The sequence below is a fragment of the Apium graveolens genome, chromosome 5 (genome assembly GCF_009905375.1).
Source record: "Apium graveolens cultivar Ventura chromosome 5, ASM990537v1, whole genome shotgun sequence".
NCBI classification, from domain to species: domain Eukaryota; kingdom Viridiplantae; phylum Streptophyta; class Magnoliopsida; order Apiales; family Apiaceae; genus Apium; species Apium graveolens.
Genome location: NC_133651.1, coordinates 19,456,199 through 19,469,406, shown reverse-complemented (window position 1 = coordinate 19,469,406; position 13,208 = coordinate 19,456,199). Strand labels below are relative to the sequence as shown.

The following is a 13,208-nucleotide window of genomic DNA, read 5'->3' as shown; positions in this document are numbered from 1 at the left end:
GGTAACATTGGTTTAAACAGTGATAGTATAACAACTATCAGTTGTTGAATATCATGGTAAAAAAAATCATTTGCCTATTTAGCCAAATCCCCCCGTATTTTTACTTCAACTGTGGATATGACATCATTAACATAGAAATTTAGGCATTAGTTTCACCATAAACTGTTTGTACTGTGCTCGAGTGGATCTCTTAGTAGACAACTCCAATTAGATCTAAAATACAAAAACATGTCACAAATTTGAATGATTATATATATATTTCATTGCCTGTACAAAATCAATTTACTTTAAACAAATGATATTTTGGGAATATCATTGGTGACATACCTGATGCATCAAGAGAAGAGTCATCATAATCATCATGAAAAGAATTTTTGTCAACAATAATAGTAAAGTTTTGTAAGCTCACAAAATGATACTTTTGTAAAGGAACACTCCAATCATCACCAATGACATGTTTTACTATAGTTAACTGTGAAAAGTATATTTTCATCAGTGAGGAATTTTCACTTAGTGTTTTCAAAGCTTGAACGCCACAAAAGTTAGATATTTCATATATATTCCCTTCAATGAAAGGGCCGGAAAATACATTCGGTAACTCCAAAGGGATAAAAGAATGCAACCGTACATTCTGTGTATTAAGATAGTCACGACTTAGACAAAAATTGGTAAAAAAAAATTGAACATCAATGGATATGTTTTTCATAAATTTAAATCTTACTTTTTTATCAAGAAGAATCAAATTTAATCCTTATGTCCTATTTTTCATATTGTCAATGCTATGCGAAACTCTGGTCACGTGTACTTTAACCTGCCAGTTACTTCTTGTATGATTAAGGAATGCTAGACAGCTGAAATTATCTCATATTACAGCAAACAAACTAGAGATTGTTAGTAGGTGAAATGTGTTAATGTTATCGATTGTGACATGTAATTGGTACATCCTGATGTTGTAGAATTATCATTGGAAAATTAAGTTTAGACATACATGTCATACTCACCTTCCGACATTGTTGTTGATAGTAAAGTATTGAGAAATTAAGTGTTCAAAACATTTATAGTATAGATTTTTTGATTATGAGTAATTGAGCGAATATCAACGTGTATGAACACAAAGATTATAAACGGGAATACGTGTAATGTTTGATTTTTTTACCATTAAAAATATTTGGAATATATATAAATTAATTATTCATTAGATTTAGCATGTTTCACGCAATTAAATTCCTAGAATCATGTTACATGAATACACATATGATACAGTTGAAAATGAGGATCAATGAAAAGGCGTTAAAAATAAAATAAAAGATATATATCAATCTTCTAGTTGAAATAGAAAACAACTGTATAATACATATCCAATTGACATGATTCTATAAATGGATGACTTGAAAATGGCAACATTATAATGGAAGGGATTGCATCTGTCTAACTTACTTTATACATATCAACGTTACCTTAAAATTGTTTCCTTATATCGAAATGAATTAAATCTGTCACGTAAAATTTAATTTCGTCGACAATTAAATTGTATACAGAAAGAATACATGTTTTATCAAATAAAATCAAATCTCGTCAAGTTTTAGTAAATTATAGAATACTTTCTTGGATACAACATTAGATGTAACGTTTGAATAACATCCATTATCATCTAATATCAGAATATGAAGTCCTTCCGAAAAAGTTACTCTTGAAACTACTACATAAAGATGAAAGTGCAAGAACACTGATCTCAGTAAATACAATCCAATAGTATCGAGGGGTTGTCCTTGGTTTTTGTTAATGGTCATGGAAAAACAGAGTTGCAAGGGAAACAGATTTCTTTTGAATTTAAATGGCCATTTGGTGTCAGTTGGAACCATGTCAATCCTCGGTATAAGGTGTTTTCATCCAACATTGGAACCACAAAGAATCTCAAATTCTATGATTTTTTTTATGCGGTGACTATCATTCGTGTACCATTACATAAACCCATGATATGATTCAAATTCCGTATTAACATTACGGTCGAGCCAACTTTAATCTTCAACTCATGCTTGGAAAACTTTGACTTGTTTATTTAATTAGGTATTCTACTGTAAAGGCAGTATCAAAATCATTATCCTCTCCTCCACTATCATCTATGGAATCCTAACTGACATATGTATGAGTTTTACCTGGAATCTTCTCAATCACAAGGCATTTGTATCATCCGCCAGACTGTTTGTGCGAGTATATCTAAGATAATCGTAAGAAGACATGTTCTATAAAAAAATCTGGAAAGGTTATATCAAATTAAGACTGAACTGGATTATTTATTCCATAAATAATAAACTATTTTGGAATTTCAAAATCTAACAAACCATCATCTCCAGGATTCTCAGTAATGCTATGGACCTTCCTATCACCAAAGGCAAGCTGCCATTTAGCAAAATAAGCAATTATCTTGTTATGTTCGGCTGAATTTCCAGAATGAGGCCTCATGTTCTAGCATAAGATGAAGACTTTACAGAAATCCCACAACTTTAATCGATTAAGTGTTGATCCAATTGTCTCTCCTCGAGAAGCTTTTGGGATAACCGATAATGTTTGGCGATAATCTCCACCAAATACAACAGTTATTTCACCAAATAGCCTTGATAATCTACTGGGATCAATAGGGCCCATAATATCTCTTAAACATTTATCAACACTCTCAATACCATGTCGATGCTGCATAGATGCTTCGTCCCAAATGATTAGACTTGTATTTTGTAATAATTCAACAAGATTAGAACTGTGCTTTATTTCAACTACCGAGCATTGATCTAGGATGATAGGTATATGAAAACGTGAATGAGCCGTCCTACCACCATCTAGAAAAATAGCCGCAATGCCTGATGAGGCTACTGGTAGAATAATTTTATGCTCAGAACGAAGGCGACAGAGAAGTGTCTTCCATACAAATATTTTCCCACATCCGCCACTTTCATAGACAAAAAACTGTTCATCTTTGTTGGAATTTACACTTTCGACGACAGACTCATAAACTTCCTTCTGTTCTTTATTCAACTTGATATAATTTGCATCATGCTGCTTTCTCATTTTCTCTATATCATACCCTGTTTCATCAATAATTAAGCCATTTCCATTATTGTAAAGGAAGACTTCTGGAAGATACGACATTCTCGGGAAATCTTTTAAGCTCTTTCCAATATCGTTCAAAAGTTTTATAATTGTTGCAAGAACATATATAACATTGTTTGAAGTATTTTTTGGCAAATCTATGAATTAAATATATTAATAACATGAATAATATGCTTTAATTCTCTTGATAAGACAAAGAAAAAGTGACTATATTGTGTTAGTGATGATGTCATTATTCAGAATGACAGTCAATTTTAAATATAGTTCTACCTGCAAGAGCGAAATTTTGAATGTCACCATCTGGGAGTTGTAAATTTCCATTCTGACATTTTTTACCCTTTACCAAGAGGATATCGTCAGACATACATTTCCATTAAGCATTTCTATAAAGAGAGCGAATCTGAGATAGAGCAATATGCCAAAATGTTGACAAATAATTCACGGAGCTGTTTGGCAAGTGATGAGTGAGAATTCTCAATCATTGCTTCATGCTATTGACAATCATTATGAAGAAGACCCATAGCAGCACATGCTTCCTTGAAACTTTCAAAAATATGACCTTTGACGGTCCTTAGCTCTTTGAATGAAGTAGCGCCTTTTCTCTGCATTAGTAACATGCGAAGATACAACAAATCATCTCCAGTAGCATGTACTTCTGTTAATCTGCCAATTACATCACCTCTTTGCCGAGGTCTCCATTTACAGTCTCGGGGTAGCCACGTAAAATGCGTAGGAAATTCAGCATATGTAAAATCTCGAGCGGTTGGAAATTTTTTATTAGCTAGAAACCAAGCTTCAAGTTTTGTCCTTTTAGAATCATCTTGCTGAACAACTTCCGATAGTGGTGTACCTGTTCTAAAACTGACGTCTTTGTTGCCTGGTAAATGAATAGGTAATCTATCAATGGATGGCCACCGAGAATGTACATAAAAAAATCCATACATAATGACCATCAAGATATTGCTTTACTTCATCTAAATTGGTTTGCTTCTTCTTTACAGTTTTATCGGGAGTTGACTTCTTTTTTTAAGGACCATAGTCGCAATATCATGACCTTTAAGACAATACTTGAAGAGATACTTAAGGGACCAAGCACTGTTACAGACCTCGAGATTTATATGGCATTGGAAAAAAAACCAATATGTCTCTATTAAATGGAACAACAAACCTGTTGTCCAAAAAAACACCTTTCTTTTTTATATTTCTGTCAGTGTTGCGCCTGTAATAAATGGGAAAACCGCAATCATCAATATATATGTTACCGTTAAACCTGCAATACATTTTCCTAATCATTGTATTATCATGATAGATGACTGTATATAATTACATGGTTGTGCATATAACTATATATATATGTATGGTTTCAAATGATTTGGTGAAACAATATAAAAATAAAAATGCAAAGGTTATAACATTTTATAATACCTTTTTAGAAAGTGTCTCATACATCTTTATTTAACCTTGCAAGGTGAGTATGGGTTGTCAACTCCACATGGCCCATGAATCAAATAGTTGCTGACATCGGCTTAACCAACAACATCTATATCTTTGTCAGGGATTTCAGCACTGATCAGAGCATCTATTTGAGCAACAATTTTGGGCCTAACATCCGGGTGTAGCCAAATCAAAATATACATGTGTGAAAGACCCCGTTTTTAAAATTCTATTACATGCATAACTGTACAATGTGTTTTAGAAAAATTTCAGAATATTTGCTAAATTAAATTCTCATGATCAAAAAGGCTCATAAAAAATACCTCATGTGTATGAGTTGATCAAGCTTGAGTTTAAAAACTCCAGAAACTATGTCAGGTGCATCGCACACATCAAAACCAGGTAAAGTTTTCATCATCTTTTTTATTTCAGGCCACTTTATATACATGTCATTTTCAAGAAAAGAGAATGGTGTCCAATAGCCCAACATAACGCAAGTGCATTCTTAAAATTTTGGGACATATACCTTTGTGAACCAGTGAAGGATAAAGGTAATACAATAGCTTTTCCAACATAATTGGGATCGTGATCACCTTTACGCAAAGCATTACAGATGGAGGTATACAAATCCGACCTTATAGTTATCTGGTGAGTAGTAACTCAATCCAACCGATATTGTTCAATTGTACAAAAGGCATCAATGATATATTGTTGCCACAAATGACCTAATAGATAAAGAGTCAACCCAGACACCCAAAACTTTGTTCAGTTAATGAACATATATGAAAATTTCTGAATAAGTTCATCTAGCTATTAAACATTAACCGCTTTTAATTAAAAATATGAGAATATTCAGTATACCTTCAGAAAGGCGAATCATCAGCTTATAGCAATAATATTTATTCATGGAAACATATTCTCGCTACTTCTTTTCAGAATCATTATCATCCGGATTTATATCGGCTAATTTGGATACCTTTGTTTTTTCCATTGAAATCTTTATATGAAAACCTTTATCTGCATGTGGAAACAAAAGTGGATATTGGAGATGCATAAAAATGTCAGTTTTCCAAACCGATTTCGTATGCGTCTCCATAATTGTATCCCGAAATCCAATGAGTCTCCATTAGTACTTACTATAAGACCCCTAACCTCATCTGTTGGTCCAATTATATTAGGACGACCACTCACTGACTGAGAAGATAAGAGAACCAATCTAAACTCATCATGTTCGTTGTATTTTAGGAGCTCACGTGCAGTATGAAATTTCCTGACTAGTTCATTGTGCTGATTTAATGATGAGCGTGCACTTTATCTTAATATTGTCCCTATATTTTGGTTATTTTGTACTAATTTGGATTTTTATTTAATAAATAATTATGTTTTTATCGTAGGTACCAATGAATTATAATTAAGGAAGGCTTGGAGTTTAAAAAATCAGATTTGGAGTTTAATTTTATTAAAAATCGAATTTTATGGGCTAGCTGCATAGCCTACCTGGTTAGGGCGAAAACATGCGCTAATATTATATGCAAGTATACGCGTTCGCAAGTAGTATAAGATATAAATCAAGTTCGTTCCCACAGAGACTGGTTTAGGTTAAATTCAGATTATGCACTTATGCAACAATGTATGGTTATCGTTCACAGCTAAGACAAGTAACAAATTTGAGTTGATTAACTAAGATTAAACTAACATGCAATTAACTAAGAATAAAAGTGATTAAATTAACTATATGAGACAAACATGGGATTCTAACTTCATTACTACTTCATTCAAAGTCATTGTTCTTAACCTTAGCATGCAATAGTGATGACAACTAATCAGATAACACGAAACTAGTAGACGCCAACTTTCATTGTATGAATACCCTACTACCTGAAATACACAAAAGAGATAGAAGTTGAATAGACACCAATTATGTTGAGACCCTATATGTCTATAGAATTTGACAACATAACGGTTTAATGCGCAATTTATCTATCGTGATTACATAGGGAAAGTAAGATGGTTAAAATTACCTACAAATCATGCAGAACAAATACATGAACCTATGCTAGCATGGCAAGTTCTAAACCTCTAAATTCACTTTCGCTTCAATAGAGATTAACAAACTATCGTATATTTTAGCTACGATCATAAGATGAATAAGCACAACCAATACTAGGATATCAATCAATCACCACACACCAAGATATTGGAATAAATTAACTATAAAAATCCATAAGTAAATCCGTTGGAACCCCACGATAACAATTTGTTCATAACCGAACTCATCGTCACCATGGGTTCCATTGAAAACATGATAATAAACAATATAAGAGTACCAGGGTTCAAAGAAAAATTGAAAACAAGCCTCCAAAGTATCAACTATATTGAAGAATATGAAAGTCTTCTTCTCCGTAGCCGTCTTGTGCTCTCTAGTCTTTGTATTGCTCTCCATGGTGTCATTGTTGTTAAAAACGTCTTATTTAGGGTCTATATAGGCTTCAGGATCGAACTAGGCTTCAAAATCTCCAAAATGGACTCGAATTAGGATTCTAGCTGAACGAACCCGCGCGGCCGCCCCGCATACCAGCGCGGGTGCGCGCTGTTTCTGGAAGTCTGCGCGGCCGCCCCACATACCAACGCGGGCGCGCCATTCTACTGTAATTGGAATTCTGAATTTTCTTCTTTTTGCTGTCACTTTTGTTCCACTCGTCAGAATTTGATGAATAAGCAGTCCAAGCGAAGCTCTCGAGATCCTCTACAATATGGCAATGGCCTTGACTTCAGATTCTTGGCTTTTTCCAGCATATATTCAATAAAATCTCCTTTCTTCATTTAACCGATGTCTAAAATGCTATAACACAAAAACATATCAAAAATACCAACAACTTGAGTCCAAAACACCAACTTAAGCTTGTAATGAAGCGTTCTAAGTAAATATAAAATCCACTTATCACTAAACTGTTTGGGCCATATTTGGAGTTCTAGAAGTTCGATTCTGACGAATCAATAACCCACAAAAATCTTATGAGAAGAGATTTATTTCAAAAGTGGTCTTGAATTCAAGTTCCAACCGAATCAGCCCAGAATTAGAGCCCAAAAGGTAACAACAAATTTCCACTTTCTCGAAATTCAATTCTAATTGGGAAGTCTCCTTATATTTGCTTTAATTTATTAAAAAGACTGTTATTATATATTATTAGATTAGAATAGACCTAATACATAAAGAGGAGGTAAGAGACAGGTATCCGCATAAGGGAGGAGGAGAAGAAGCCATAAACGGAGAAGAATTCAACCACTAAAAAGGCATTCAATTGGCTTTGTTTTCTCTTATCTTTTATTTATTTCTTCATATGAACATGTGTTGGTTATTTTGGGATTGTTTTGATACTTTGATTATGAACTGAATTTATATGAGTTAGGATTTTTATGAAACCCTAGTATGGGATTGTTGATGTTTTGATAAGAAGTATTGTATGAAGTTGCAGTTTATTCGTTCAAGTGGATATCATGCTATATAGTTGCTATTGTTTTATCAACTCTAATATATTAACGAGTTAATTATAATACTGATAGGGTTATAGTTAATTCACACAATACTTGAATGGTGCATGCTTATATCTTTTGAATATAATATTGTTACGATATAGATATATATTGTGACCATGCATAACTTTGTGAATTGGGGCTTCAATAAATTTTGAAGAGTAAATTGGCATAGACATATGCTAGTTTATTTTATATGAATTATACCGTAGTGATTTCGAGAGGAACCTACGACCATTGAATTCTAGCTAGTGAGCTGTGATCTTGTTGTAGTATTACACTGCTTTATTACCGACATGAACAAATTAGGGGAAAGTAATATCCTGAATCAGCTTTTCGTATCTGAAATATATCCAAACCTCTTTGCTAGTATATTATTTTTTAGTTAATTTAGTTATTAATTAGTTTAATTAGATGAATCAAAACTCTTAAATAACTGAATTGTTAGATATTACTTGCGATTAATACAAATAGACAGTCCTTGTGGATCGATATTTGGTATTTACTACTATATTACTTGTTTGTGATTGTGTACACTTACACAACAGTATTTTACGAAATAAGTTTTTGGCGCCACTGTCGGGGACTGTTTTAGTGTTTATTGCAAATTTAATAATCTTTCAGTTTGGTTTGATTTTGTGCTTAATGGAATAATTCTTGTTGTTTATCAGGTTCAACAACATAGAGTTATGTATTCTCCATATGACATGGATATGATGTATGATGAAGAGTGTGATGCTCGAGATCGTGAAATTCTTTTCTTGCAAGTTAAAATATTTTCCATGGCGGAGATGGTCAATAATTTATGTGTGGGAAAGAATCAACCTATATGGCAACCACCGAGTCCACCAAAGAGTCGAGCTAATAATGTTTCGTGTGTTTTCTGCTACGGTGCTCATACCTATGACTATTGTCCTTCTAATCTAGATTCAATTTTCTTTGATGTTAATCAACCCGTGGTATAACCTCCCAATTATTTGTGGATAAATCAAGGAGTATATCTTGGAACTTCAACAACGGACTCTAAATATTCATGTTTTCAACAATCTCAACAGCAAGAGCTCGATGATGGGAAAGAGAATTTGGAAACATGTCAGTTGAAAGCAAAGAAGTGCTGGAGGTCGATCTGACGACATCTAATTTTAAAGGATATGTACATGAATCTTCTGCAAACTCTATTGTTGACATTCTAGTTTCTGATAAATTAGAGCATATTCCAGATGATGATCCGTTGGAGCAGCACATGAATATTTTCAATTCTGAATATGAGAATAAGGAAGAGGAGAATTTAATCTTGGTGGAGTTTTCTTCACAAGAGGCGAAAACAGTGCATCTTTTTGAGTCATTGAAGGTGCTATCTACAGAAATCAAACCTCTAAAAGCATCTATTAAAAAATCACCTAATTTGAAATTCAAGATGATTTCTCATTCTATGGAGGTTTATTCGAGCTTATATTCGACTTTTTATATCATCATCTCAGCAGAATTACCTCCAGACAAGAAAGAAAATTTGTTCGTGATTCAACTTGAGAACAAGAAAGGTGTTGGATGGCCTATGTCAAATTTTGGTGATATAATCTCCTCTTTTTGTACGCAAATCTTAAAACAAATTACTGGAATAGATTCTTTTGAGGAGCGGAGAAGGTTGAAAATTGTCATCAAGAATCTAGCTCCAAACAAGATATATAAACGACCATTAGGAGATGCGATGCAGAATTTTACACCACGGTGTAAAATTGTCAATTAAAGATTGGTTTTATGTCTAGCCAAAGACATTAAAACAAAGCGCTTCTTGGGAGGCAACCCAATACTATATTAATAGTTAGAGTTTATTTATTTTTACTCCCACAAGTTACCTTGATGTGTTTGTTTGAATTGGTAGTTACAGGCGTTGAAGATCAAAAATTCGCAGAAAATTTTCTGGTCGAGTCAGCTGCCTTGTTTTTGCGTTTCCCGGAGTTTCAACGGTCGGATCGTCCTCAATTTTGGACAGCATCTTCCTTACTCCGACATCTAACTTTTGAACGATGAAGATCGGATTTGAAGGTCCAGAAAATCAGTTTATTAAGTCCAGAATAGAAGACATGCACACCACGGTGACGGTTAGATTCCCTATGGTGAGGCGACTTGGATTGGACGGACTACATGTGGGGAGAGCATGGCTACCCACAGTGGACAAAATCGCTGTTTTTGTACGCATTTGGCTACTCACAACAACATCCATCTTAAATCTTAGGGAGTTTTCTTTCTTTTCTCTTAGTGTTGTTTTATGATGTGTTCACAATTGTGAGTTATAAATGATATAAATTAGGAAAACTCAAAAAAAATAAAAATTAAAAAAATTGATTGTCTTGTCAATATAGCATGTTAATAAGGACAAGTACACATCATGTAGACTTATTTTTCGTGGGTCATATGCATGTCTCTTTGGCGTAAAATACCTTATGCATGATGGTGTTTTGTACGTTCTTGGAAAAAAATCAAAACTTGAATGTACGTCATTGTTAATTTTGACGAGTATATCAAGCTATTACCCTATGAGATCTTGGGCTTAATTTATGATTGATGCATCCTTTTATCAATCTTTATTTATGAGTCATTCGTCATTGTGCAAATTGCTTAAGAACTTGCTTTAAACCGGGTCGTGCGCATATTAATATTATGTATATGTAAAAATGATAAAGGCACTCGGATTAACCGTATTATCCCAAACAGTACCCTAAAAAATAATCTTTAGTGAGCCCCCTTGAGCCTATATCCTTTTTCTGTGTATGACACTATTAATTCTTGAACTTAATTATTCATTCTTGTCTTGATTAACTAGTAGAGCATAGTGATTTATGTTTGGGATTGGAAAAATTTAAGTTTGGGGATTTTTTTGTTCAAGTGGGATATTTTGGTGGGAATCAAGAAGATGCATATACTTGAGCTTCGAAAAAAAATGAAAAAAAATCAATATATTACAACAAAGTATCATGTACTCCTTTGAGAACAGTGGATGGTAAGTGCAATGTCATATGAAAAGGACAATCCATGTACTATGAATAACTTGACTTTATAAAACAAGAAAAAAAATGAGCAAGAAGCAGATCAAGTAGAGTCTGTGTTTATTGGTTTATACAATATGAAAGTGTGAAAGTGCATAGTAATATGTGCTTGGGTGCTTAATACTTGTGAGAGTCTGGCCAACTTTTACATGATCTACTTTTCATGTTGAGTGCTATAATTAAAAGTAAATATTATGCTCTGTTATTTAGCAAGTTAAGCCACTTGTTAGCCTATTTCTTGATATCCTGCCTTTCACCTAAGCCTTGTAACAACCTTTGACAAAGACCTTTTGATTTATACATGCGCGAAGTCTAGAGATTTTGGTAGACAAGTAAGCTTATGGTAGCATATGTGCATTTGACTGAACTTGAGTGATACAGTTGCACCTAAACACTTGTGTGATTTAAGTGTTTGTGAGGTTGTTTTCTATCTAAAGCATGTTATTTTCTTGTTGATTGAGACTTTGATGTTATTCATGATTATTTTAGTCTTTTTAGACTATGTGTGCGTGCTTCAATAATTGTGTTGGTGTGTAAAATTGAGGAATTGCATTGTGTGGCACCTATGAGCTATTACATCATTAATTTACATGTGTGGGATTGTCCGAAGACTGCATTGTATGGCACTCCAATATGATTTTTTTTATTATAATTTTTCTTTTAAGTGTGGGGATGTGATGAGTGTGCACTTTATCTTAATATTATCTCTATATTTTGGTTATTTTGTACTGATTTGGATTTTCATTTAATAAATATTAATGTTTTTATTGTAGGTATAAATGAGTTATAATAAAGGAAGGCTTGGAGTTTACAAAATCAGATTTGGAGTTTACAAAATCAGATTTGGAGTTTAATTTCATTAAAAATTAGATTTTATGGGCCAGCTGCGCAACCTACACTCTTTGGGCCATATTTGGAGTTCTAGAAGTCCGATTCTGACGATTCAATAGCCCACAAAAAGCTTATGAGAAGAGATTTATTTCAGAAGTGGTCTTGAATTCAAGTTCCTGCCAAATCAGCCTAGAATTAGAGCCCAAAAGTCAACAACGAATTTCCACTTTCTCGGAATTCAATTCTAATTGGGAAATCTCCTTATATCTATTTTAATTCATTAAAAAGACTATTATTAGATATTATTATATTAGACATGACCTAATACATAGAGAGGAGGCAAGAGACAAGTAGCCGCACAAGGGAGGAGGAGAAGAAGCCATCAACGGATAAGAATTCAGCCATTGAAGACATTCAATTAGCTTTGTTTTCTCTTATATTTTATTTATCTCTTCTTATGAACATGTGTTGGTTATCATGGGATTGTTTTCATACTTTGATTATGAACTAAATTTACATGAAACCCTAGTATAAGATTGTTGGTGTTTTGATAAGAAGTACTGTATGCAGTTGCAGTTTATTCGTTCAAGTGGATATCATGTTACATAATTGCTATTGTTTGATCAACTCTAGTATATTAACGAGTTAATTATATTACTGAGAGGGTTATAGTTAATTGACACAATACTTGAATGGTGCATGTTTATATCTTTTGATTATAATAGTGTTACGGTATAGACATATATTGTGACCACGCATAACTTTGTGAATTGGTGCTTAAATATATTCTGAAGAGTAAATTGGCATAGACATATGTTAGTTTATTTTATAGGAATTATATCATAGTGATTTCGAGAGGAACCTACGACCATTGAATTCTAGCTAGTGAGTTGTGATCTTGTTGTAGTATTACACTGATTTATTACCGATATGAACATATTAGGGGAAAGTAATATCCTGACTCAGCTTTTTGTATCTGAAGTATATCCAAACCTCTTTGATAGTAAATTATTGGTAGTTAATTTAGTTATTAATTAGTTTAATTAGATAAATCAAAACTTATTCTTATGTTCGAAAACTGAATTGTTAGATATTACTTGCGATTAAAACAAATAGACATTCCTTGAGGATCGATATCTGATATTTACTACTATATTACTTGTTTGTGATTGTGTAGACTTGCACAATAGTATTTTACGTAATATTTAACATGTTCATCAAAGTTTTAACAATGCTTTCATCAATTTCATCTCTGCA

The 13,208-nt window shown here is 33.1% G+C and overlaps 1 protein-coding gene across 1 annotated transcript; it reads right to left on the bottom strand.

Annotated features, from left to right (window-relative positions):
* Positions 1-2,313: 2,313 nt before the first annotated feature.
* LOC141659882 (uncharacterized) lies at positions 2,314-3,469 on the bottom strand. The gene is made up of 3 exons (XM_074466810.1): positions 3,376-3,469; positions 2,560-3,242; positions 2,314-2,466 (listed from the first exon to the last, which is right to left on the bottom strand). Exons 1-3 carry the CDS (start codon positions 3,467-3,469, stop codon positions 2,314-2,316), a joined length of 930 nt encoding a protein of 309 aa, XP_074322911.1.
* Positions 3,470-13,208: the final 9,739 nt, after the last annotated feature.